Below are 26,737 nucleotides of genomic sequence, written 5' to 3' on the forward strand. Positions count from 1 at the left end.
GGCAACAGACAGGCTGAAACAACAAACAAAGTATTAATAGACATGCTAAAGAAGAGACTAGGAGAAGCGGAGGGAAGATGGACAACGGTCTTGTATGGTGTGTTGTTGGCCAACAAGACAACTATTAGAACCTCCACAATGACGTCTCCATTCGCCATGGCTTATGGAATGGAAGTAGTAATACCAATAAAAAGTAGCTTCCCCACAACAAGGTCAAAAGTAGTACAGACTGTCCAAACCAACCAACAGATAATTGCAGAATTATATTTGTTAGAAGAAAAATGAGAAGTATCACTGATAGGACTATAAAATTATCATAAAAAGCTGTAAAATTACTTCAATAAGAGAGTCTACCACAAGTAGTTGAAAGCGCCCTCGATCCGCGGGGTGCGCGGATCCACTTTTGACCCTTGAGGTTTGGGAGTCGCCACCTAGTTATTGTGGTCTAGGAACCAAACTAACTCTAACATGGATAAGAAGAACTAATCTACCATAAAAAATTTGAATTCGGGGATTATGTTACGGGGCTGGAAGGTGTTAGGCACCAACCCCGCCCGGCCAAAGCCGGTCTCTACTAACTTTCCAAATATATCACATTGCTAAAAACCTAGATAAAAATAAAAAAATTACATACCTTTCCGATAGCAAGGATTTTGTTCCCTCAGATCTGACAAAAAGAGCTCCTTGTACTGTACTCCCTTGCTTCGTTCTGTCTCCGGATTTGACTTCGGATCTCCTAGATCAAGGTATCTCCTTATTTTTGGATCTGAACTCTTCAAGTTTTTTGCGAATTTGGGGGTGTTTTTGGAGGGATTTTAGGTGTTTTCTAGACTAAAATTGAAGGAGGGATGTTAGGTAAGGAGTTGGGACTCCAAAACTAGGGTTTATGGGAGGCTAGGGGAGCTTCTAGACCTACTTCTCCTAGGGTTTATCATTTGATACGAAAATAGGGTGTGAGCACCTCTATTTATAGATGTTTTTTTTTTAGGGTTGATTTGGATAGAGTTAGTGTTTAATTAGAGATCTTTTAATTAGAGTTGTGTTTTAGTTAAAATTGTTTTAGGTAGAATTGTGTTTTAATTAGAATTGTTTTAGGTAGAATTGTTTTTAAGTTAGAACTCTATTAGATAGAGTTATTATTTAATTAGAGTTCTATTATGACTTTTGGTCTTATTTGATTGACTTTTAATGTTTTGACTTTAGTCTTAATTGATTGACTTTTAATATCTTGACTTTAGTCTTGCTTAATTGACTTTAATTTTGACTTCAGTCTCACTTAATTGACTTTAATACCTTGACTTCATTCTTGCTTGATTTACTTTTAATTTTTGGAGAACCCCCCTTCATTATTTCTTTAATTCTTTGGACCCCCAAATGGAGGAGTCCTTAAAGAAATATCTCACGAACCCTCAACAATTTTGCCTGAGAGTCCGATTAATCGATTTTTTAGGTTCAAAATTTTAAATTAATTTCATTAATGTTTCACTTTAATTATTTAATGTTTTATTTATTAATTTCGAATTTTTTAATTAGGAAAATTGTGAAATTACCGTTTTGCCCCCGGAGAGGACTTTTCACGTTTTAAGTCGGTTTTTAATGTTGTAGGATGTTTTAGAATCGATTTTTCGTAAGGAATTCAATGGAAATATTATTTTGTGTTATTTATGAAATTTTTTGTGTGAAATGGTCGTGAACTTTATGAGGGGCATTTTCGTAATTTTGTCGAATTCTGTGAAAATTGGCTAAATGATTTATTTGGTTTCGATTTGTTGTTTTATGTGTTTGAATGAGTTTTCCTAAGCGTAACGTAGGCTCTAGGGTTGTTTTGAGGTTAGGGGTATTTTGATAATTTGATAGTTTTTAGTGATTTTTATCGTGAAGCTTCTTTTTGGTTTGCAAGATGATGATTTCTATGTTTCTAGGGTCGTATTTACCTAGCGTAGCGTGGTTTCTAAGTTTTGTCAGTTCGAGATACCTCATCCGGATTTCTGAAACATATCTGGTAACAAAATAAAGCAATGGAATACACATCCATCATTGGGAATCATTGCAATCGGGTTGACGAGTTGATTAATCAGGCGGATGCAAAAATGGGGTGTCTACAGTAGTTCAAAGAAAGAGACCTAATGCTGTGAAGAGTATTCCAGAATACAAAAAATCAAAAGAGTGGAAAGCAGGGTCCCAATTGGGAAGGGCCATACAAAGTAGCAAGAGTAGGCCAGAAATGAGTGTTTGACTTAGTTACAATGACTAGATAAGAGCTGCCTAGATCGTGGAATACATGTAACCTAAAAATATATTATCAATAAAGAAATCTCTTCTGATCGCTAATAGCCTGTGCTCGGATATAGCACTAAAGTTGGATTCCACTTGGATCCGGGCTTGCGTGGGTTTTCTTTGCCTTAATTGGCAGAGTAAAAAACTAATCGAGACCTTACTCTGACGAGAGTAATATAATACTAAAGTTAAATCCCACCTGGATCCGAGCCTACATGGGTCTTCTCTGCCTTAATTGGTAGAGTAAGAAGTTGGTTGGGGCCCTATTCTGACGAGAGTACTATAGCACTAAAATTGGATCCCACATGGATCTGGGTCTACATAGGTCTTCTCTGCCTTAATTGGTAGAGTAAGAAGTTGGTCAGGATCCTACTCTGCCATGAGTACAATAGTACTGAAGTTGGATCCCACTTGGATTCAGGCCTACGTAGGTCTTTTCTGCCGTAATTGGAAGTAAGAAGCTGGTTAGGGCCCTACTCTGGAACGAGTAATATAGCACTGAGTTGGACTCTTTTAAGAGTCTGATCCTCGTAGCTATCTTCTACCTTAACAAGTAGAATAAAGAGTTGGACGACTATGCTTTGTCCTGAGCGATAAAACACAGAGATTTGTTTAGCTGAATAATAGATCTTCGAATCCCTCTTTTACCTATAGTAAAGATAAGCGTACTGAACGACTGTAGTTTTCCTTAGAATAATAAAAGCACTAGAGAATATCCCTTTTGAGAACATATACAAGCATTATACAATTATGTCTTGAAGGTATTAAGCTATACGCTACGTAACACTGAGTTAGAGCCTTCTTAAAGGATAGTAACTCGAGAGTACCTCCCCAAGTACATAAGGTTGTACCACACAAATTTACTATGTGGTAATTTATGAAAATGTTCCACCTAAATAGAAGTTACTAAAGGTAGAACCTGAGTAGAAGAAGTAGGAAGACATAAAGCATGTGCAGCACAAATAGTGCAAAAAAATTACATGTTAGTATTAAAGTTCAAGAATAGTAGTTGAATACACAACACAGAAGCACAAGTAAAATATAAAAAATAGACTAGAGATTGTGTATACAACGTAAATAGTATGAAGAAGTAAAATTTATATTAAAAATAGAATAACAATTGATGTGAAAATAAAATTTTCTCATTAATAGTAAGAGGAAGTACAAGAAAAAACCCAATAGAGGGAGAGTACAGAAAATGATGGCAAAAATAAAACAGTAGCAGGACATAACAAAAAATCAAAAGGCATGTCTTCACTTCACAGAAGATGGCTGATTGGCAGGAGATGAAACTTCAATAGGATTTGGAGGATTGACCACCTCATCCAGATCGATGTTGATAATGGGGACAAAAGGCAGGTCACTAACATAAGCAGGCAAACTAGATGCTCTGGCTTGATCCAAATTTATGGTTTACTTAGCCTCTATTAGTTCACCAGGAACTCGATCTAAGATGGCAACTAGGTTCCCCTTCTCATCCAATTGGAAGGATGAGACTTACCCATGGTTACTGGAACAGTTGAGAATCTCATTGATAGGAGGACCAGTAGGACCTTCATCCTCTTCATACTAAAGCGAAGCAGCCTCAAAGCCTTCATGATAAGCCTTAGAAGAAGTTTTCTTTGCCGACCGAGAGTATTGGGCCTATAGTTGCCCCAACAGTCTGTTGGTCTCATCCTTATCTTCCTTGGCCTGAGTTGTCCTAGTTGTTTCAAAACTAGCTTTAAGAGAGTCTAGGTCAAGTTTTTGCTATTATAGCATCTCTATTCATCCTATGCGCAGGAAGTTATATAAAAGGTCTTATGATGGGATTCATTTATCGTGTGTTGATGAAGATCAGGCTGAACAGATAATGGTTGAATTACATTCAGGGGAATGTAGCCCCCACATGAGTGGAAAAATGTTAGCTAAGAAAATTATGAGACAAGGGTACTAGTGGCCCACGATGGAAACAGATTGTCACCACATTGTCAAGACCTGTCACAAATGCCAAATACATACAAACCTTATACATGTGCCACCCTCTCAATTAGTTGGTTTGACTTCACTGTGGCCATTCTCAGTTTGGGGAATTAACATTATTGGTAAAATATCGCCTAAAGCATCAAACGGGCATGAATACATTTTAGTTGCTATCGATTATTTTACTAAGTGGGTCGAAGCTGCCTTTTATGCTGTTCTCACTGCATCTCGAGTTGCAAAGTTTATCCAAACGAACATCATCAGTCGATACAGAGTACCTTCAGAACTGATTTCTGATAACGGGTCACATTTCAAAGTTGAGATTATTACATTGTGTTCAAAGTTCAAAATCTCACACCACAATCATCCCCTTACCGTCCTCAGACCAATGGGGCAGTCGAAGCAGCTAATAAGAATCTTAAGACTATAATCAGGAAAATGTGTCAATCATATTGAGATTGGTCAGAAAAATTACCATTTGCACTATGGGCATATCGAATTTCAATTCGATCCTCTGCTGGAGTTACTCCCTACTCCTTAGTATATGGCATGGAAGCAGTCTTGCCAGTTAAAATAAAAATTCCATCTCTTAGGGTCTTGTTAGAAAGTCAGTTGTCAAAAGCAGATTGGGTTCGTCAACATTATGAAGAATTAAATTTGATTGAAGAAAAATGATTAAGAACTTTGTACTACGTGCAAGCTTATCAAAGAAGAGTCGCCCGTGCGTTTGACAAAAAGATCAAGGCCTGGCACTTACAAGTCGGGGATTTAGTACTCAAAGAGAATTGGGCACCTATCTTTGACCCTAGAGGGAAGTTCAAACCAAATTGGGGAGGTCCGTTCATCATCAAGGAAATATTACCAGGAAAAGCTGTCAAGCTTTAAGATCATTATGGAATCGAATTACCGGAACCAACCAACCTTGACTAAATCAAACGGTACTACATTTAAGGAGGCTATCTTTGACTGAATCAATTATCCTATTACCCAGTTCAATATATCCTTTCTCACCCCTTTGCAGTCATTTCAAAAAATAAATTATGCCTTTTATTTCTCAGCCTGATTACCTAACCTAAGGGAGGGAATAATTCGAACTACGTTTTGGTCTGATCCAAAAATTCTGGGGTATGTAGGCAACCTGAGAAGTTACTTCAGGCCTGACCACATCAAAATAAAAAAAATAGATTCCTCGACAAAGAAAAAATCTAAAAAAAAAGATTCAAAAGAAAAAGAAATATCTTCAAAATGGGGAAGAAAATTCAAGGTAAAATAAAAGAAATGCCACACAAGGGGCATTCGGATTTTTGAGCCTCAAAATTCTTTTCTTTTTATACCCAGTCCTAAGCTTACCTATAAAAGTCCTCCTATGTGCCGTACGAAAAGTCAAGGAAGATAACAAAGCATGATCAGACAGTCATTCCATAAGGAAGAAAAGAAAAAAGCCTGTTAGGTTGAAAACCCCAAAAGGGCGACTTAGGCAAAAATTAAGATAAGCTCGCAAGGTTGAAAATCTGAAAAGACAACTTTGGCAACAATTAGAGTAAAGAAAGAAAAACTCGTCAGATTGAAAAACTAAAAAGGCGATCTAGGAAAAAATTAGAGCAAGCTCACTAGATTGAAAACCTGAGAAGGAGATCTAGGTAAAAGTTAGAGCAACAAAACAAAACAGAAGAAAAACTAAGAGCGGTCTGAGCTGAAACATCAGAAGTCCGAATAATCAAGTTCAATACTTAGCTTAAACTAGACACAGACTCAGAAGCCACAAGTATCTTGTCTACGATCGATCTGAAAATTTTTACATCCCCAAGTGAACCAAGGGAGAGAAGGGTGAATTCTATGATGAGTCTCAAAAGGAAAATATTTTGTTTTCTTGCGCCTGACTCAAAATCTTTTATAAAATTAATCATAATTGAATCTTTATTGCGCTTCTGGTAATCAAATATTTAAAACCTTCATACAAGGGGCATTTTCTTTTTTCCTCTAAATATGTAGTTTCCCCCTTATACTAGGGGCATTTTTTTTTGTGATGTATTCAATTATCTCTAATGCCATATTTGTTATCAAACCAGAGGCATTTTGTTTTTGAGCAATGTTAATCCTAAAAGATAATGGGAACACCAAACTTAAGGTTACCTTCTTGATAACAGTTTTTCGAAAAACCCTTGAGGTTCAAAAGGAATAAAAAACTCAGGTTTTAAATTCATAAAACTTTTAGATAAAACCTTGAGGTTCAAACAAAAGTATTTTGGATCTCACATTTGGTTGTGCCTAGAGATTAACTCATAACCCTTTCACTTAGAATAGGAGATAGGGCATTCATTCTTTCATTCAATCACTCTTTTCCAAATTCATTTTCAATCGTTCTTTCCCAGATTTATTCCTTCATTCTTAGTTTTACTCAGTCAGTTACTGCCGAGGGTTTTCTCGGAATTATGCTTAGATGCCGTCGAGGGTTTCTCGAAACTATGGTCAGATGCCGCCGAGGATTTCTCGGAATTATGCTCAGTTACCACCGAGGGTTTTCTCAGAATTATGCTTAGATGCTGCCGAGGGTTTTCTCAGAATTATGCTCAATTACCACCAAGATTTTTCTCAAAATTTTGCTCAGTTACCGCCGAGGGTTTTCTCGGAATTATGCTCAGATGCCACCGAGGGTTTTCTCAGAACTATACTCAGATGCAGTCGAGGGCTTTCTCGGAATTATGCTCAAATGCCACCGAGGATTTTCTAAAAATTATGCTCAGTTACCGTCGAGGGTTTTCTCAGAATTATGCTCAGATGCCGCCGAGGGTTTTCTCGGAACTATGCTCAGATGTCGCCGAGGGTTTCTCGGAATAATGCTTAGTTACCGTCGAGGGTTTTCTTGAAATTATGCTCAGTTTATGCTCATATTATGCTCAGTTATGCTCAGTTTATGCTTAGTCTATGCTCAGATTATGCTCAGTTTATGCCCAGATTATGCTCAAATTATGCTCAGTTTATGCTCAATTTATATTTACTTTGTGCTCAGATATTACTCAATTCCAACTTAAGCTCTTTGAAATTTATCTTAGATTTTAAGTACACACACTTGCACAATTGTTACATTAGTCAAGGAGAATTTTCTAAAATTCAAGGATCTGACACTATCAGTGAGAGTTGTCGCTGATGACCTGACAACCTTTTAGTTTGGGGAGAGTTTTACACTCAAGGATCCAAACACCCTGACGAATTGTTAAATCAGGCTGCAAAATAAACTGTCACTAGCTTTGACATTCGGATATCGTACTATCTACCAAAATAGATTTGCTATCCAATTTGCTTCAACCCTCTACCAAAGAGAGGCATCTGTAGACACCCCATTTTTGCATTCGCCTGATTAATCAACTCGTCAACCCGATCGCGACGGTTCCCAATAATGGATGATTATTTCAATGCTTTATTTTGTTACCAGATATGTTTCAGAAATCTGGATTATGCATTTCGAACAGACAAAACTGTAGAAACCACGCTACGCTAGAAAAATATGACCCCAAAAACATAGAAATCATCATTTCATAGACAAAAAAAGTTTCACGATAAAAAATGACCAAATTACCAAAATACCCCTAATCTTAAAAAAATCATAAAACCCATATTACGTTTAGGAAAACCCTTTCAAATACATAAAATAACAAATTGAAACCAAATAAATCATTTCGCCAATTTTCACAAAATTTGATAAAATTACGAATATACCCCCTCATAAAGTTCACGACCATTTCGCACAAAAAATTTCATAAATAAAAAACCAATATTTTCATTGAATTCCTTATGAAAAAATCGATTCTAAAACATCAAGATATTAAAGTCAACCAAGTAAGACTAAAGTCAAAATCTTAAAGTCAACCAAATGATGCTAAAAGTCAAAATCCTAATAGAGTTCTAATTAAATAATAATTCTATTTAAAATAATCTTAATTAAATAATAACTCTATTTAATAGAATTCTAACTAAATAATAACTCTACTTAAAATAATTCTAAATAAACAATAACTATCTCTAAAAGAATTATAATTAAACATTAACTCTATCTAAAAGGTACTTAAAAAAATCTATAAATAGGGGTCCCTACACCCTATTTTCGTATCAAATAATAAATCCTAAGAGAAGTAGGTCAAAAAACTTTCCTAGTCTCCTACAAACCCTAATTTTGAAGTCCTAACTCCTTACCTAACACTTATACTTCGATTTTAGCTCGAAAAACACCTAGAAGCCATTCAAAAACACCTAGAAATCCATAAACAAATCCGAAAAATTAGATCTAAGAAAAAGATACCTCGTCTCAGAAATCAGATCCGGAGACAAAACGAAGCGAGGAATACTGTACAAGAAGTTACTCTATCAGATATGAGAGAACGAGAACGTTGTCTTTAGAAAGGTATCTATTTCTTTTTTTTTATTACTTAGGTCTTTTAGCAATGTAGTTAATTTGAGAATTAATAGAGATCGACGTTTACTGGGCGGGGTTGGTGCCTAACACCTTCCAACCCCGTAACGTGATCCCTGGACCCGTTTTTTATTTTATTTCATAGATTAGTAATATTTACCTTTCTAGAGTCAGTTCGATTCCTAGACCATAATAACTAGGTGGCGACTCCCAAATCTCAAAGGTCAAAAGTGTAGACACCCCATTATTGCATCTACCTAATTCGACAATTTGTCACTGGATTTTGGTGGATTCCTAATGATGAATATAAAAGAACTCGAAGGCTTGTGAGTACTGCTTGATTCGTTCCGTTTCTAGTCTTTTCATCCCCCCTACTCGTCACTACTTGACGTAGAAATTTACGCACGCTTAGGATCGCTACATCTTACACCTGACTTAGCAAGCACGTACGCATAGGTTCGTTACACAATTCGATAATTTAGAGACCTCGCTACGCTAGAAAAATATAACTTTAGAACTTAAAAATACTCACACAGTGACTGAAAGAAAACTCCCGCTGAAATTCTTAAAAATCTGTAAAAATCACAAAAATGATGAAAATACCCTTCATAAATTTCTGATATCCGAAAAGTCTCAAAAGTACCCCCATTGCACTCAGAACGTGATTTCGAGTCTAACGGGACCCAAATCGATGAAAACAGAGAAATTGGTAAAAATTTGTAAAAAGTCATCAAATGACGAAAATACTCCTCATAAATTTCGGATGTCCGAAACGTCTCAAAAGTACATCCATTGCACTCAGAATATGATTTCGAGTCTAACGGGACTCAAATCGATAAAAACAGAGAAATTCAAGAAAAATCGTCAAAAATCGTAAAAATGGCCAAAACGCCCCTTAACATCTAACTCTAACATAGAGACCTTGATCCCTAGGAAAATAAAATTCAAATAAAAAAATTAAATCAAAATAAAATTCAAATTTTAAAATTAATTTAAAATCGCAAAATCAAATTAAATTTTAATACAAAATAAAAATTAAATTTTTTAGAAACCGATTAAAATACAAAATCAAAATCAAAATCAAATTGAAAATCAAGTTAAAAATCACTCAACCAATTAAAATGCAAAATTGAATTAAAATTTTAAATCAATTAACCAAATCGACCAACCAAAAATGTAATTAACAAATTAAAATCCATTCGATCACATTTAAATCGAAATCCAATCAATCGACCAATTAAAAATTGAAATCAATTTAAATTTCAAATTAAAACGCAAATTAATCAACCCGTTCAAAATTTAAATTAAAAATTAAATTAAAATTAAAAAATTAAAACTCAAATTAAAAACGAATCACCCAACCAATTGAAATGTAAAAATAAAATTGAACGATCAATCAATCAAAAATCAAAATCAAATCAACCAACAACCAAATTTAATATCAAAATTCAAATTAAATTCTAATTGAAATTCAAAATTTAAAATCAATACAAATTCAAATGTAATATAAAATATCAAATTAAATTTCAAATCAAAATATCGATTAAAATAAAAAAAAATTTCGAAATCAACTAATTAGAAACAAAATCAATTCATTAACTTAACCAATCACGACTCATTGGCGGAGATTTACTGTAGTACGAGTAGCGTAGGATCCCCCTCTCTCATTCTTTTAAAAAATAAAAAAAATAAAAAAAATAAAAAATTTCAAAAGTCCCCATGTATTCCACTCCTTCTTCTCCAACTTCTCTATTCACCCACACAACACTCACGTCCTCACCCCTCTCTCCCTCTTTCTCTCCACTCTCTCCCTCTCTCCCTCTCCCACCTTTTGATGAGGAATACCATTATAAAAGAGAGGGGAAGCAACAAATTAAAGAGAGACATTTTTAGCTTGGCTGCCATTGAAGAAAAAGAAAAACCTGCAACCTTTTTTTTCTCTTCATTTTAAAAATCTGTTGTGGTCTCCCTCATCTCCACATTTTCTTCTCTAACATTCCTTCTTCTCTCTACCTTGCACCTTTACCCTTCCCTATCTTCTTCCTCTCCATAAATTTAAAAAAAAAAAAAAACATTTTTTGGGCTGCTTCCATTAAAAAACAGCACCCATTCATGTCCAAAAAAAAAAATAGCAAATTTTCTCCTCCATTAGCAGCCCCATTTTCAGCATCATCAACATCACCATTAGCAGCCCCATTTACCATCACTAACACCTCCATTAGCAGCCCTATTTTCAGCATCATCAACATCACCATTTCCAACCACATTTTTCAGTTCTCTTACCCTTCACAACATCACGATACATCTATGTGCTGCCTAGCCACCATCCTGGTCATTTCATCAGATTAACACCCTCATCACGTCAGCTACATCTTCCTCATTTCATTGGAGTAGTCGTCATCTCCATCACCTCATCACATTAAAAATCTTATCGTAGCAACCATATCATCTTCTCTATCACGTGTTCCCACAAATTACCATCGAATTCACTGTGAAGAATCTATACTACGACATTCAATCCATTATATTCATCAACCGTAGTAGTTGACACAACAAGTACTCACATTATTTCAAATTCTTTGTTGAAGGAATCCACGCATCAAAAATCATCCGGCAAAGGTAATTATTTTTTATGTTCATTTTATTTTATTTTATTTATTCATTTATTTATTTTTATTATTTTTCTTCATTTTATTTTTTATTGTTTCTTGATTTCGTATGCATCCGAATAGATACACCGATTTTTGGGGTAGGCGTGGCGCCATGGCAATTTTTACGATTTCGAATTATTAGTGGATCGATTCGCAAATTTTGTTGATAAATTGATTGGTTAACTTGTTAACATCAAGATAGTGAACCGGCTCATTGTTGATATTTATCTGGTCGATTTGTCGATTTATGATGTTATTGGGCCAACCCGCTAACATTGATATTAATCAACTCACTAATATGTGGATTAATTCATGAATTTTGGTACACGTGGAGGGTAAAGAAATCGATTTTTTTTATCAAGATTGGTGAGTTGACTCGCTAATTTTGGGCCATTGAGAATGCGAATCGAATTTTTTAAAAATTAGACACGTGGGTTAAATCACCGATTTAATACACGTGATGATTCCAAAAAAAATTATGATTCTTATGATATAAAAATTGCGAGTCGACTCGCTGATTTTAGGGCCATTGAGAATGCGAATCGAATTTTTTTAAAAATTAGACACGTGGGTTAAATCACCGATTTAATACACGTGACGATTCCAAGAAAAATTAGGATTCTTATGACATACAAATTACGAGTCGACTCGTTGATTTTGGGGCCATTGAGAATGTGAATCGAATTTTTTTAAAAATTAGGCACGTGGATTAAATCACCAATTTAATACACGTGATGATTCCAAAAAAAATTAGGATTCTTATGATATAAAAATTGCGAGTCGACTCGCTGATTTTGGGGTCATTGAGAATGCGAATCAAATTTTTTTAAAAATTAGACATGTGGGTAAAATCACCGATTTAATACACGTGACGATTCCAAAAAAAATTATGATTCTTATGATATAAAAATTGCGAGTCGACTCGCTGATTTTGGGGCCATTGAGAATGCGAATCAAATTTTTTTAAAAATTAGGCACGTGGATTAAATCACCAATTTAATACATGTGGCGATTCAAAAAAAAATTAGGATTCTTTTGATTAACAAATTGCGAGTCGACTCGCTGATTTTGGGGACATTGAAAATTTGAATCGATTTTATTTTAAAATTAGGCACGTGGTTAACTCACCGATTTAATACACGTGGCAAATCAAAATTTGTGAGTTAACCCACTGAATTTAATGCACGTAATGGTTCAAAAATCGAATCTCTTTGATAAAATATCGTCAATGAGCCAATTCACTAATCTTATATACGCGGCATTGAAAATCGATTTTGTATTGTTCAAAATATGATCGAATTGATTCATTAAATTTTTGTGTCATGTATGCTTCATTAAATCATGTAATTATTTTAACCGTAGGATTTTTTTAGTAAATCCGATGTAATTTGATGATGATTGGACCCTAGTTTGACTTTTATTCTTTTAATGTTGACCGTAGGATATTTTTGGATCGTAGTAGAGACTGATCATCTTAATCAGGCGGGTTCGGTGCCTAACACCTTCCGAAATCCGTAACCTTACCCCTTACCCATCTCTCTGATCCACGGACCGACCCATATCCATTTGGAGTTAATTTTGGTTCCTAGACCTAAACTAGGTGGCGACTCCCTATCTTTTTAAAAATCCCCGAGATACGTAGATCGAACCCCTAATCTGCTATTTAGCGGACGGTCGCGGGGGTCGAGGCGATTTCAAAAAGAGGATCCGCGCACCCCGTGGATAGAGGACACTTTCAGAATCGACACCATTATTTTTTATAAAGGGTATGAATGGTCACTTCGAAGGTATTTTTTAGAAAATTGACATTTTGGCATTGTAGTGACTCTTGTATGAAATTAGACATTGATCTACCTAAGATCTAGGCAAGGGTTTAGTTAGAAAGACGCGAAGGTGTTAGGTACTATTCTCTCCACCTTAGGTGGTAACCTTTAATATATGACCATTTTAGGAAAGAAAATAAATAAGAAAAAGTCGAGTAAATGACAATTTGTATCCTTAAATGTAAGGGATTTAATATGGCTTAGATAGTAAGGATCATCTCATTGAAAGAGATGATCCTTGCACGAGTCTCTCCTTGGGGACATTATTTCGACAAGTATTGGCTTATGGCTTTGGGCCCAACCATTGATAGCCTTAAAACAAGTTGAATGGTGTGTGTAAATTGTGTTTGAGGGTTTAAAATAACTTTTTTCAAAAATGGTTACAATACGTACACTTTCGACCGAATTGAAGTCCGGTCTACTAGAGGTAGGGGAAGGTAAACATTACATCTTAAAGGTTTTCTAAAATCGAAATTAAATAAGTGAGGGATAGGGAGATAGAAAAGGGAGATGAAGAAAGAAGAGATGGGGGTACAATATTTTTATCTCTACTTTGAGACCTTGTTTCCTTATTTCTTCTTTTTAAGTCTTTAATGGAGTTGTATGAGTCCCTTTTTTAAAGAAGAGAAAGTTAGTGAGAGAGAGGGTTGAGTAGAGTGAGACTATGATGAGGAATTGAGAGAGGTGAGACTTGAGATAGCTTGAGAGCTTGGAATTTTTATGGAAGATGAGGTTTTTATAGGTTTTTTGGATTGATTCTAGAGTTAAGAATGTCAATTTTATAAAGTTAAGGGAAATGGCATGAGATTTAGGCATGGGGTATTTGTTATTTTGATGTTGGAGAGGGGTACCATGGTAAAAGGTGGTGGATGGGTTGCTTTTCACTCAAACCCATGGATAAAATCTAATTGGGTTGGTTAAGAAACCCATACTTAGGTTGAGTGTGGGTTAAGTTGAAAGGTGTCGGTGCTGGTTGAAAGAATGGCTTATGTAAGGGATTAGGTAGTTAGGTTTTGGTAAGGGTGAGTTTGATGGTGACATGTCCCATGGTAGTGACATGTGTAGCTTTATGGTGGGTTGGGTGAGGAGATTAAGGAGAAGGCGTATGGTTGGGTTGCTTTTGATGAATTTTTGGATAAGAAGATGAGTGTAGGTTATGACATGTGGTGTGGGTTGGTTGGCTTTTGAAGGTAATGATGAGGTTGAGTAGTTGGATTTGGGAGGTGAGTTGTGATGGTGATAAGTGTCTTCCTTGATAATTAATGGTTGTATAGATCTTGATTAGTTATGATCATGTACATAAGCATGGGTTTGGGCTAGAATAAGGGTTTTAAATAGAATGGGCCTTTATGTGTTGGGCTTGGGATTAGGTTGTGACTTTGGTTAGAAACTTCATCGAAATTGGTTTGGGTCTAAAGTGGGATTAGGGTTAGGTATGCTTTAAAGTGTGGCTTAAATGGGAATTAGGATGATTAGGGATCAGTGGGCTCTATGTGGGCTTAAAAATGGGTTCGAGACTTGATTGTGGACCCACAATCAAGTCTCCTTAGGCCTATTACCCTATTGTGGGTTTGAGAAGATGGTGGGCTTGGAAGCCTTATTGTGGGTTCCTGAGACCTTTAGAGGTCCTAGGATCCTTTGATTTGAACAAATTACCGAATTTTGAAGACTTGGTCCCTTAGGTCCATTAATAGATTTTTAATAGAAAAATGATTTTTTTTTTGTCCTTTCAAATGGGGGCCCAATCAAATGGGGGGGGGGGGTTGTGAGTGAGGGGTGATCTTGGGGGTGTTTTAGACTGAGGATATGTGACGGAGATGGGATTATTTTGGGACTGTCTTAGGGGGGATTTGGGGACTATTTTCAGTGAGAAGATGAGATGATTTTGGGACTGTCTTAAGGGGGATTTATGGACTATTTTGGTTGAGGGGTATTTGGAATTGTTTTGGTTGAGGGGATGAGATAATTTTGGAACTATTTTGAGGGGGATTTGGGAACTATTTTGGTTGATGAGATGATTTTGAGATTGTTTTAGGGGGATCTGGGATTGTTTTGGTTGAGGGGTTGAGGTGATTTTGGGACCATTTTTAATGGGGATTTGGGAACTATTTTGGTTGTGGGGATGAAATACTTTTTGGATGGCCTTGGGGGGATTTGGGGCTATTGTGGTTGAGGGGATGAGATGATTTTGGGATTATCTTGGGGGATTTGGGGATATCTTAGCGGGATTTGGGGCTGTTTTGAGCGAGGAAGGGGGTGTTGATTGGCTTTTGGGTGAGAGGTGGTTGATGGGGTTTGTATTTTGACATGTTTATAGTTAAGGATAACATGGGTTCTGGATTAGCTGGTGAGGGAAATTGGTTTGTAGGACGAGGAAAATGGTCTTGGTGACATGGGTAAGGTGTCTTTGAGATTTGCTTGTCAATCATCTTTACTGTTACGGGTGTGAATTTCCTTGTTTAAGCATGATTTTGATTGTTGCCATGTTTTTGCCATGATTTTATCTTATTTCTGAATAATTCAAAAGTTTTTTCTCCCTGTTCCTTGACTTGTGTATGTTTTTATTATGGACTTTTATGGTATAGGTTGGCTAAACATTTGGGTGTGGTAGGTTTGTGGATCCTTGGTAGGTTTATGAAAGACTTTGGGTTGTGCACGAGTTTGGGTTATGATTGTGGTGCTGAATTTTGATGGATCAGGCAACAGGTATGACAAAACATAAGTCTGGGATGACGCGTTTTACTTTAGGGTTTGATTTAACTATTGAGGCGATAAGACCGGCCTAACCTTTGTGAAGGCCTGATTCATCTTCTATGGCGTGTTCATCTTTTAGGAGCTAGGCCAATGATGTTAGTACTTCGCAGAGTAGGCTTATTGAATACTAGGCTGGTGGAAGAGTAGGTAGATGATGAGGTGGTAGAGCTACTAACGGTAGAGGCCAGGCTGATAGTGTTGCCAGTAGTAGTCGAGATGCTTCCAAGGTCGAAATCCCTACAGAGGAGAGTGAAAGGGTCCTTGATACCTCACTCTTACATGGAATAGGAAAACATTTGTTGATGTTGGTACGGTTGGACATCCTTACTCTATACCTGTCAGCCAACTTTCGAGGTTGATGGAGTATATTTTTGTCTATGATTACTCTGTTCTCCATGACATTCGGACTCAGTTTGTGAAAGTTAGTTTTGGAGCATTCATGTAGATTCTTACTCTAAGAGCTAATGGTCTACTCTTTTTGGCCATGCTTAAGAGGTGGTTATCTCATTCTCTTCATATGTCAGAGGTAGAGATAGGCATTCAGCCTTCCATTTTGTTGTGATTACGGGCATTACAAAGGACGAAAAGCTTCTACCCTTGTCCCTTTTGACTGTTCAAGAGGTAAGTGATTTGCTAAACATCGAGATAGTCCCTGCCTTCATGGTAGGAAGGGGTGAGGCCTCCCACACACACTGAGAGAGAGAGTAGCTTGCTTCAGCGATGATGGCTTAGACGTCATTTTATGTATCTGTTTCCTACACTTAGTTGGCAATTCCTTCTTCCTTGAGGACGACTCATCGGTCTCCACCATTTTCCTTTCTGTGATGCAAGACATTGATCGCATATGAGATTTTGACTAGGGGAGTATGATATATGGCACCATTCTGGTGGTCCTAGATCGAGTAAGTAAGGGGATTACTGCTAGGGGTGGCAATCTCAACAAGACCCATGAACATGACTCGAAAAGGACACGAAGTTAGTGGGTTTGGGTTGGGTCATAATAGTGTCAACTCATTTAACATGATTATTAAATGGGTTGGGTTTGGGTTATGGGTGTCAACCCGCCTAACCCGTTTAGTTATTCTGTCATTAACGTGTAATTTTAAATATATTAATTATTACATAAGAATTTTTTAAATTACTCATTTTTTCTAGAATTTCCTAGAATTTTTTCATAAATTTTTGTCAAATTCTATAAAATATAAATGGTGTTTTAAGATATTTTTAAATTAATAAATGGTTAAGCTATAGTTTAGGAAAGAAAAAACATTTTTCTTAACAAATTACATATTTATATTTATTATTTTTTAATATATTTTTTCATTCAAATCTAGATGTATATAGTGTTTGATTCCTAATGTTAGCCAAATGTATTAGGCAAAATGACCTCTAGTAAGATTTAAGATCATACCACGTGAGACTAGTATGTCTAATGTGATAATAAAATACACTTTGCTTAGACAATAGTAATAATAATGATAATATTGAAAAACACTTTCCTTACATTTTCTGATGACATCCCCTTATGGCATCCAAAAACATGAGTTGATACCACATGGTTGTGAAGGAAAATATTCTACAAACTTTGAAAAAAAAAATTCAAAAGAAAGTTATCTTTCACCATTGAACTTAGTTTACGGTTGTGTGACTTTATTTTTAGTAATGATATTTTATTTTTGGTGGTGGAAATGGAACTTATTTTTTCCAATAAAGATTAGAATTTTATTAAATAAGTTACATATGGGTTGGGTTAGGTATACCTATTTATAAATGGGTTGGGTTTGAGTTTAAGTTTTTGACATGATTATTAAGTGAGTTGGGTTTGGGTTTGGTAAATTTTCATAATACCCTTACCTCAACACAACACGAACATAAATCTACTCGACCCATTTCCACCCTTAATTACTGCATCTCGCGGAGTTGGGATCGCAACCTGCTACTTCTGGCAGTTTATTGAGGTAAGATTGTTCATTTTATCCCTTTCCAGCTTAATTTGTCCTCTTTATCCTTCTTCTGATGTCTGTCGCATTCTTCTAGATATTTGTACATGTATACTTTCCCTTTTACCTGTTGACACGGCATAATCCCAATGAGGGTTATCCCTTAGGTGCTTTATGGGCTACCTGGGATGCTAGGTAATCCGGAGCAGCCCTCAGAGTGCTCGTGCCCATATTGATCGATGTCGTATTCGAGACGTGAGTATCCCAACCATTATCTTCGTTGTTTCGATTTGAGCTTTTCCCTGCTTGCGGCCTGATTCTTTTCTTTTTGTAGATATTCTCTGTCACCCTACAAGACCTCCCCTATACAGTGAGCGGAAGGCAGGAGGTGAGGAATGCTTATTGGCGTAACATTAGAAAATAATGCAGCCCTTATTTCATCACACATTCTACTTAGGGGAACAAATGTTTTTACAGCATGATAGGAGCTTTCACATCCTTGTCACGCCACTTGAGCCCATCTTTGGGGTTATCACAGTAGATGAGTATCTGGCCTAGGAGAGGGATGTGAATATTGCTAGCCTGGTGCAGGATGATGACTTTAGGGCTTGGTTTCGAGAGGCATCTACTGGGTACATTATGGCTACTGTCACTGTCAGAGCTGGGGTCACTGAGATTGGAGGTGTCTTGTCTCATTTCTTTGCAAGTTTATATATGTAACTATCCTCACTAATTTTCTATTTTTCATCTTAGGGTAATGATCTTTATCACCTTCGGGAGGGCTATGATATAATTGAGGTGTAGGTTACCTGATCTGTGGAGATGGAGAACCGGTGTAAGGTATTCTGGGTCGATGTGGAGTCTCAGGCTACTCAGATTGAGGAGCAGGCAACTCACATTCATGAGTTGGAGCTAGAGATAACCATACGAGAGTCCCACTTACAGGTTGAGATCGTATGTCTCCTTACCTTTATCTTTTGTAGATTATAGCTACTTATCCTTTGTTTTGATTTGAATTGCTCTTTTTATGATTGTTTCAGGACTATCATTGTCGTTGGGATGGTACGAGCACTTTTTCCTGTCCTCGTACTGCTCCTTGGGTAAGAAAGTTATTCTAGTTATTTCATTTCATCGTTTGTACATATATTGATCTGTGCCTAACTATGCTTTGTTTTTTCCTTCCAAGCCTCTCCTTTTACTTGGAAATCTGTTCTAGGTACAAATTTTCTTATGCAGACGACTGAGCAAGATGCTACTTTGGACGCTGAGCTATTTTTTACAAATTTTGAGGCAGTTATGGATGCATGATCTACCTTCTTTCGGTGTTTTTGGATCCAGTGCAGTGGTCGCTTCGTCCTCGGGAGCGATCCTAGAGCTTCAAAGTGTTAGGGATGAGACTGGGTCCACCCAAACTAACAGTTGATATACCTTGCACAAACATTTTAGATATTTTGTATTAGTTTCAAACTTGTTATGTAAACATTAAAACTCTTGTATGTATATATTCATGCATTTCTCATTATGTGGTGTATTTAATTGATTTGATTGTGTACGAGTAATTTGGGCATTAATAGAGTGATATCAATGATTAGGGCCTCTATAGGCCCAACGAGTGGTTGTGAGTCTTAAAATGGGTAAAAAAAGCAATTGGGGTCCAAAGGAGTGTTCTTGAGTCCTTGTGGGCCTGATGGTGAGTGACTCGAATAAGTAGATGATCGTGGGCCTTCGAAGACCCGACGTGGTTTGATAGTGGTGCTCAAGGCTTCAAAAAGCCTTAGTTGAACAAAATGATCGTATGGGCCTCGAAGGTCCCAAGTTAAATGATCAGGGCCTCTATAGGCTTGACATGGTCCAAAAATGATATACGAGGCTTCCAAAAGCTTCGCTCGAGTACGATGATCAACAAGAATCCTGAAAGGCCTCTATGTGAATTTTAAGGCCTTGGCATACGAAACTAGTTAATGTGGGCCTCTACCCTTGACGAGTATCATGGTAACCCTGGGCCCACAAATGGCCCTAAAACATGAGGTGGTATAAAAGACTAGGCCTTAAAGGCCTAAATATGTTGGTCTGTGTTGTAGCACGGATCACTTTCAGACTATTTCATCCATTCTCTAAGCATGAACGACTCATAAAATATTTTATCTGTACTATGAGTAAGGTAAAGCCTTCATCCCATTTATCCCCACTTGGACAATAGACCAATATGATTCTTGTTTTTCTTAAAGCTGTTGGAGATCTGGTTTTACCCTAAACAAGAATTTTCACGAATTTTGGGTCCCCACTTCCTTATTTTTATGCAAATTTTTGTTTTTTTATCTGAAGGAATCCTCCCCAAGCTCTAAGGAGGTGGTCGCTACTCTTCCTAACTTGAAAATGTATGGCATTGTGGACCATTTTTTGAAAAGTTGGGTGGAGTGCATGGGCAATGAATAAAAAACTCAATGGGATTTGAATAAGTTGGAGTTTACTCTCTCTTTTCCTAGGGTCCCATTATAATGGAACTTGATTGAGGCAATGATAGGGTGTTGGGTACCCATCTCAATCTCTTTTGTTTTGGGGCGCATGAGATAACTCCCACCATTGAGGAGTTTGAGGTATTCTTGGGACTTGAAATATCGGGTGCGGTAGTAGTTCTTTCCCTACGAAAAAATGATTATTTAGGTGAGGCCTTCGAATTCTTGGGCATAAATCGAAAGCTTTTGAAGATTCCAGATGACGGGCCGATTTTGAAGACAATATCCAAATCATTCTTAATCGAATGTCTTTCGGATCTATTATGACTATGGGTTCTATTTAATGCTCTCACTTTGATGGTGGTGAGTCAACTTTTGTCTCTGGGTGGTGGAGACATCAGGGACCTTTCCCTTATCCACATGATTCAATAAGTCTATAAGGGACGCCGATTGACTCCCATGCTCTTGAGTAAAATGTTTAATCTCTTACGACGTGCTCAACCAGATGTGAGCATACTTTTCTGGGGTGTGCCCCACTCTTGTAGGTAAATCCAATTTAATCCTAAGTTCAAACTTTGAATTAATTTTCACATTTTGATTTATGAGTTTAGAATGCATCCATTTTCCTTGTAGTTTTGGTTTATGGATCACATGGCCTCAGTTGAAGCGGTCAATCGTCCATTTTATGTTAACACTGATCTTATACTTATGATGTTGAGCAAGAGGTCCCTCCATTCTTGGGTAGGAAAGAGGAATGGCACGCCTTCATTTTCAATCTTAACGATGATGCATTGAGATGGGTTGGTGTTTTCCAACTGAGGGGGTCTCCCTTGATTTCTTTTAATGGGGTCCGCTTTCTTTTGTTGATTGGTCTTCATGGGTCTATTTACTACATACCACTTCAGGTTCTTCGACAGTTTGGCTATAATCAAGGTGTAATCATTCTTGAAAGCTTCAATGAGTGGGTTGGCCCTTTGTCTTCATCTTCTATTACATTTTTGAGTCAACTTGTGAAAGAATGAGGGAGAGTTGAGATTTTGAGTCGACCCATCTTTACGGCATATTTATTTTCATCATACATTCATTAGATTAGGATCTCATCTCTGGATGACAGTCTATGTCGGTAGTACCATAAGTACATCTGAACTTTTAATTGTGAAAAAATCAAAAATTTTACTTATGGTACTCATACATTCATTAGATTAGGATCTCATCTCTGGATGACAATCTATGTCGGTAGTACCATAAGTAAAAAAATCAAGATTGTCACAATCAAGATTGTCACAATGTATGAAAATCAAGATTGTGAAAATCAAAAAATTTTAATTGTGACAATCTTGATTTTTTTACTGACCATAGAAGATATAAACATCAATTGCTCTTCTAGTTCCTTTAAAGTTATTCCTAGTGTCCCGGTGCTAGAAAGACGTCGTTTTAGACTCAGGATTTTGAATTTTTTTTTGTCGTTCACAGTTTATACTCTTGCTGGACAAGAGTTATTTATTATATTTTTTTATTATTTTATTATTTTCCTATATTGCCTCTGGTGCCAATTACGATTTTTACCAAATCTGATTTTCACATTTTTACACATCGACCCCTTTTTTGGGTCTTCATCGTGCCGATGGCTTTGATCTTGCCATAGTTTGATTCTTTTACTCACAATGTCCTTGTGGGTTTTCACTATGCCCTGTCGACCTACCCCCGTATTTTCTTTTTATTTTTGCATTACAATACTGTATTCAAAATTTCTATGTCTCTATGGCTTGGTGACTCAAGTTGAGCTGTAAGATTGACGATTCTACTTTTGTAGTAAAGTTCTTTCTCAAGTAATTAATTTAGATTCTCCTTTCAAGTTTTTTGATGACTTTTCATGGTTTGATAACTCAAGTTGAGCCACAAGATCAATGATTCAAGATGCATTTTTGTTTTGAATATTCGATCTGGATTTTTCTCTCGAATATGCCAACGTCTAATAGGTCTCGAAATCCGAATTAAGCCGCAAGATTGACTATGTCTTTGTGTAATATTGCCATTGTTACCATGATGACTTAAACCATTTCTTGATCTGAAAGGACTTTAAATTGGATGAGACGTAGGCTTAGATTAAGCGTAGTGGAAGGGTACAAAAATGTTAGAGTTTGAATTTATCTAAAGTGGGTTGGATATGGGTTTGTCTATTTTTGTTTCAAAAATATGACCTATGTCTCCTCGAAGTATCTCATGAACTTGTTTAGGTTGGAGGCTTGGGTCAATTTCTAAATCAAATGTTTGAGTTTTTTATTTTTTGTATTTTTAACTATTTACAGTTTATTCTCATGCAGGCTAGGAGTACTTTGATACTTTGATTCCTTTTTGTTTTTTGTTTTTTGTTTTTTTTCTTATTTTTTGTTGTTTCCTTAATCTTCTTTTTATTTGTAATGGTGACTTGCCCCGATAATAGGTTTAAGAAATGAATATGATGGCTCAAAAAGATTGACTAGGGTTGGATAGTTATTCATGATAATAGAAAAATGACTTCTCGTCATCTCATGGTCAAATTTCATGTATAATATTTCTTGATAGTATCGGCATTGATTGGTTGAGGGAAGACTTCTCCATCCATCTCCGTGAGGATTAAGGCTCCTTTTGTCATTACTTTCTACATGATCAATGGTCATTCATAATTTGGTCAAAACTTTCCTCTAATGTTTTCTTGGATCGATAGACTTTTCTTTAAGATAAAATCTCATGGTGAGAAATCTCGATGCTTGACATTCTTGCTATAAGTATGAGCTATTCGTTGTTGGTACACCTGACCATGGCAGATGGCTACAAGATGTTTTTCTTTTATCATATTTAACTGGTCGAACAGAGCTTGAACCCATTCTTCTTCATCCAACTCAACTTCCCTCAAGATCCGAAGGGAAGAGATTTCAACCTCGACAGGTAAAACTACTTTCATTTCATATACAGATGAGTAAAAAGTTTCTCCAATTGAAGTTTGGAACGATATACGATACGCATGAAGTGCAAAAGGCAACATATCGTGCCAATGCCTATAAGTAACTGTCATTTTCTTGATGATCTTTTTGGCAGCTTTGATTGCTCCATTCATCTTAGGTCTATAAGGTACAAATTTATGGTGAGTAATTTGGAAATCCTCTATTCAAACTGTAGTTATGAATTAATAAGAATAATAGTAGAACAAAAATTAAATAACCTTGGCTTTCAAACTCGGACATTGGCTAGGGTTAAGCTTGTTTTAAGGTGAGGCTAAATTGGGATTTAGGGAGTTGAATATTGGTGGGCTTAAGATCTGTCCGAGTTAGGGGTTAGAAGGTGAAAGGTTGAGAAGTTGGTGGACCTAGAAGGCTTTATTGTAGGTCCATGAAACTTTTTAGGGGTCTTAGGACCATTTGATTTGAACAAAATGTCAATTTTCATAAATTTGGACTTTTAGGCCTATTAATGGATTTTGCTAGAAAAATGACATTTTTGAGTCCTTTCAAGTTGGGGCCATTAAAATTGAGGTGTCTACAGTGTTATTGGGTTCCCCCAAAGTGGCATTGAGCCTCAAAATAGTTGTTAGGAACCCAAGGGACCTAACCTACGCAACATTCATGTTCCAGAATCAATGTTGGTATGTACTAGTAGCACAGATGAAACAAACATTGTCTTAATTGTACATAAAGCATGGTTTGGATCATATTTGCTTCATCCATGTTATAAGTACACATGTACATTGTTCTGGCAAAACCGTGTTATGAACATGGACCAGTAAGAAATCCAGACTCTTGGAATTCGATAGGAACTGGTTTCTTAGTCCCTGTTTTGGACACTTTCCCATTGGCCATTGGCTTCCATGTCATTTTCTATTTTTTTGTTTTTGTTTTGTTTTGGATATGATGCTACTAGAAATTGAAAGGTTTTTCCCCTTTACCTAAAGGGGAATGGAAAATGAAAATGAAAACTTACGTTCTATACAAGTATGCCTTCTTGGGCTTACAACTTGGGCTTTAAAGCCTTAAAAAAAAGTACAACTTGATATCGAGGGTTGATACATTCCTTAGGAACTTGTGTCCTAGAACATCTAATCAAGCATATGCATGCGGCTAATAGGTGGATTGCTGTTACCCAGTCTTCAAACCACAATGCATACCAGAGTACACATGTCATAAGTTGGTGATTGGATTTGATGTGTTCGTCTCTGACACTTGAAATAATCGATCTCAAGTGGTAGAATTACTAAGCATCCGGGTTTGATATTTTTTAGGGTAGGGTGGTTTGTGTGATGGGCTATGAATCAGAAGTGCTTGTGCAAACTTATTCATTTTTTTTATCGAACTCGTTACAAGCGTTTGATTAACAAGAAAAATTATATAAATAAATATTACAACATTTACTTAAAAAAAGAAAAAGAAAACAAGAAACATAACACAACAAACAAAGTTAGAAAGCAAATAAAATATTTATTTTTGAAAATGATCATGTCGGCAAAAGGGTCGAACCTTATTTTCCCAGTGGAGTCACCAACTGTAGCAAAATGATTTTTGAGTGCAAAGATCACTGCCATGTGGATTTGGATTCACTACCATTCTTTCTTATAAAATGGTGTGAATGGTCACCCGAAAGGTATTTTTTTGGAAAATTGACATTTGGGTATTATAGTAACTCTCATACAGATTCAAACATTGATCCACCTAAGATTTAGGTAAGGGTTCAGTTAGAAAGAGGGACAAGTGATAGGCACCCCTCTCTCTCCACCTTAGGTGGTGACCTCTAATATATGACCATTTTAGGAAAGGAAATAAACAAGAAAAAGTCGAGCAAACGACAATTTGTACCCTTAAACATAAGGTGTTTAATTTCTGCTTAGATCGTAAAAACCATCTTATTGAAATAGATGATCCTCACACAAGTCTTGCCTTGGGGACATTATTTCGAAAATAGTTAGCTTATGGCTATGGGCCCACTCTCATTGATTGAGGAGGGCCTAACTATCGATAGCCTCAAAATGAGTTGAGTGATGTGTGCAAATTGTGTTTGAGGATTTAAAACAATTCTTTTTCGAAAATGGTTACAACTCCTACACTTTCAACCGAACCAAAGTCCGATCTACCAAAGGTAGGGGAAGGTGAACATTACATCTTAAAGATTTTCTAAAATCAGAATTAAATAAGTGCGGGAGATGGAGACAAAAGAGATGGATGGAAAAGGGGGAAAGGGGATACAATATGTTTGTCTCTAACGCACCTTAAGACCTTGTTTCTTTGTTTCCTTTATTCTTCTTCTTCTCAATTTTTTTTTTAAGTCTTTAATGGAGTTGTATGAGTCCCTTTTTTAGAGAGTGAGAGAGAGGGTTGAGTAGAGTGAGATTGAGATGCAGAATTGAAAGAGGTGAGACTTGAGGGGGCTTGAAAGCTTAGAATTTGGAGAGGGGGTTTTACAGGTTTTTTGGATTGCTTTTAAGGTTAGGAATGTCAAAGGTAGAAAGTTAAGGGATAATGGCATAAGGTTTAGGCATGGAGTATTTTTTTTTATTTTGATGTTGGGGAGGGGTACCATGGTAAAAGGTGGTAGATGGGTTCCTTTTTACCCAAACCCATGGATAAAGTCTAATTGGGATGATTAGACAACCCATACTTAGGTTGAGTGTGGGTTAAATCGAGGGGTATGTGTATTGGTTGAAAGAATGGCTTGTGCAAGGGATTAGGTGGTTAAATTTTTGGGAGGGTGAATTTAGTGGTGACATGTGTCCCATGGTGGTAGATATGTGTAGCTTTATGGTGGGTTGAGTGAGGAGATTAAGGAGAAAGGGTGTGAGTTGGTTGATTGTTAATTTTTGGATGAGATGATGAGGGTAGGTTATGACATGTGGTGTGGGTTGGTTAGCTTTTAAGGGTAATGATGAGGTTGAGTAGAATGAATTTGGGAGGTGAGTTGTGGTGGTGACTAGTGTCTCTCTTGATGCTCAAGGGTTGTATGGATCCTGATTGGTTATGATCATAGACATAGGCATCGGTTTGGACTAGAATAAAAGTTCTAATTAAAATGGGCCTTTGTATGTTGGGCTTGGGATTGGATTGTAACTCCATCAGAATTGATTTAGGTTTGCCTTAAAGTGTGGCTTAAACAAGGTTTAGGATGATTAGAAATTGGTGGGCTTAGAAATAGACTCTTAAGACTTAATAGTAGATTCGGGGTTGGTTAGGTGAAGGCTTGCCAAGGAGGTGGGCTTGGAAGCCTTATTGTAGATCCAGGGAGACCTTCAGAGGTCCTATGACCCTTTGACTTGAACAAAATACAAAATTTTGAAGATCTTGACCCTTAGGTCCATTGACAAATTTTTGAGAGAAAAAAGAAATTTTTTTTTTAAAAATCTTTTGGAGTGGGACCATTCAAATTGGGGGTGTCTTCATAAACTATTCTCAAAAAATCAAAGGGTTACAAGCAAATTACCCTAAATTTCATGATAATCTGACAC

The 26,737-nt window shown here is 36.5% G+C and overlaps 1 protein-coding gene across 1 annotated transcript; it reads right to left on the reverse strand.

Moving 5' to 3' along the window:
• Positions 1-22,999: 22,999 nt before the first annotated feature.
• Positions 23,000-23,368, reverse strand: LOC147382611 (uncharacterized). The gene has a single exon (XM_086427199.1). It carries the CDS (start codon positions 23,366-23,368, stop codon positions 23,000-23,002), a length of 369 nt encoding a protein of 122 aa, XP_086283325.1.
• Between the last annotated feature and the right edge of the window lie 3,369 nt (positions 23,369-26,737).

This window comes from Akebia trifoliata, chromosome 16 (genome assembly GCF_017979445.1).
Source record: "Akebia trifoliata isolate Shusen 1 chromosome 16, ASM1797944v1, whole genome shotgun sequence".
NCBI lineage: Eukaryota > Viridiplantae > Streptophyta > Magnoliopsida > Ranunculales > Lardizabalaceae > Akebia > Akebia trifoliata.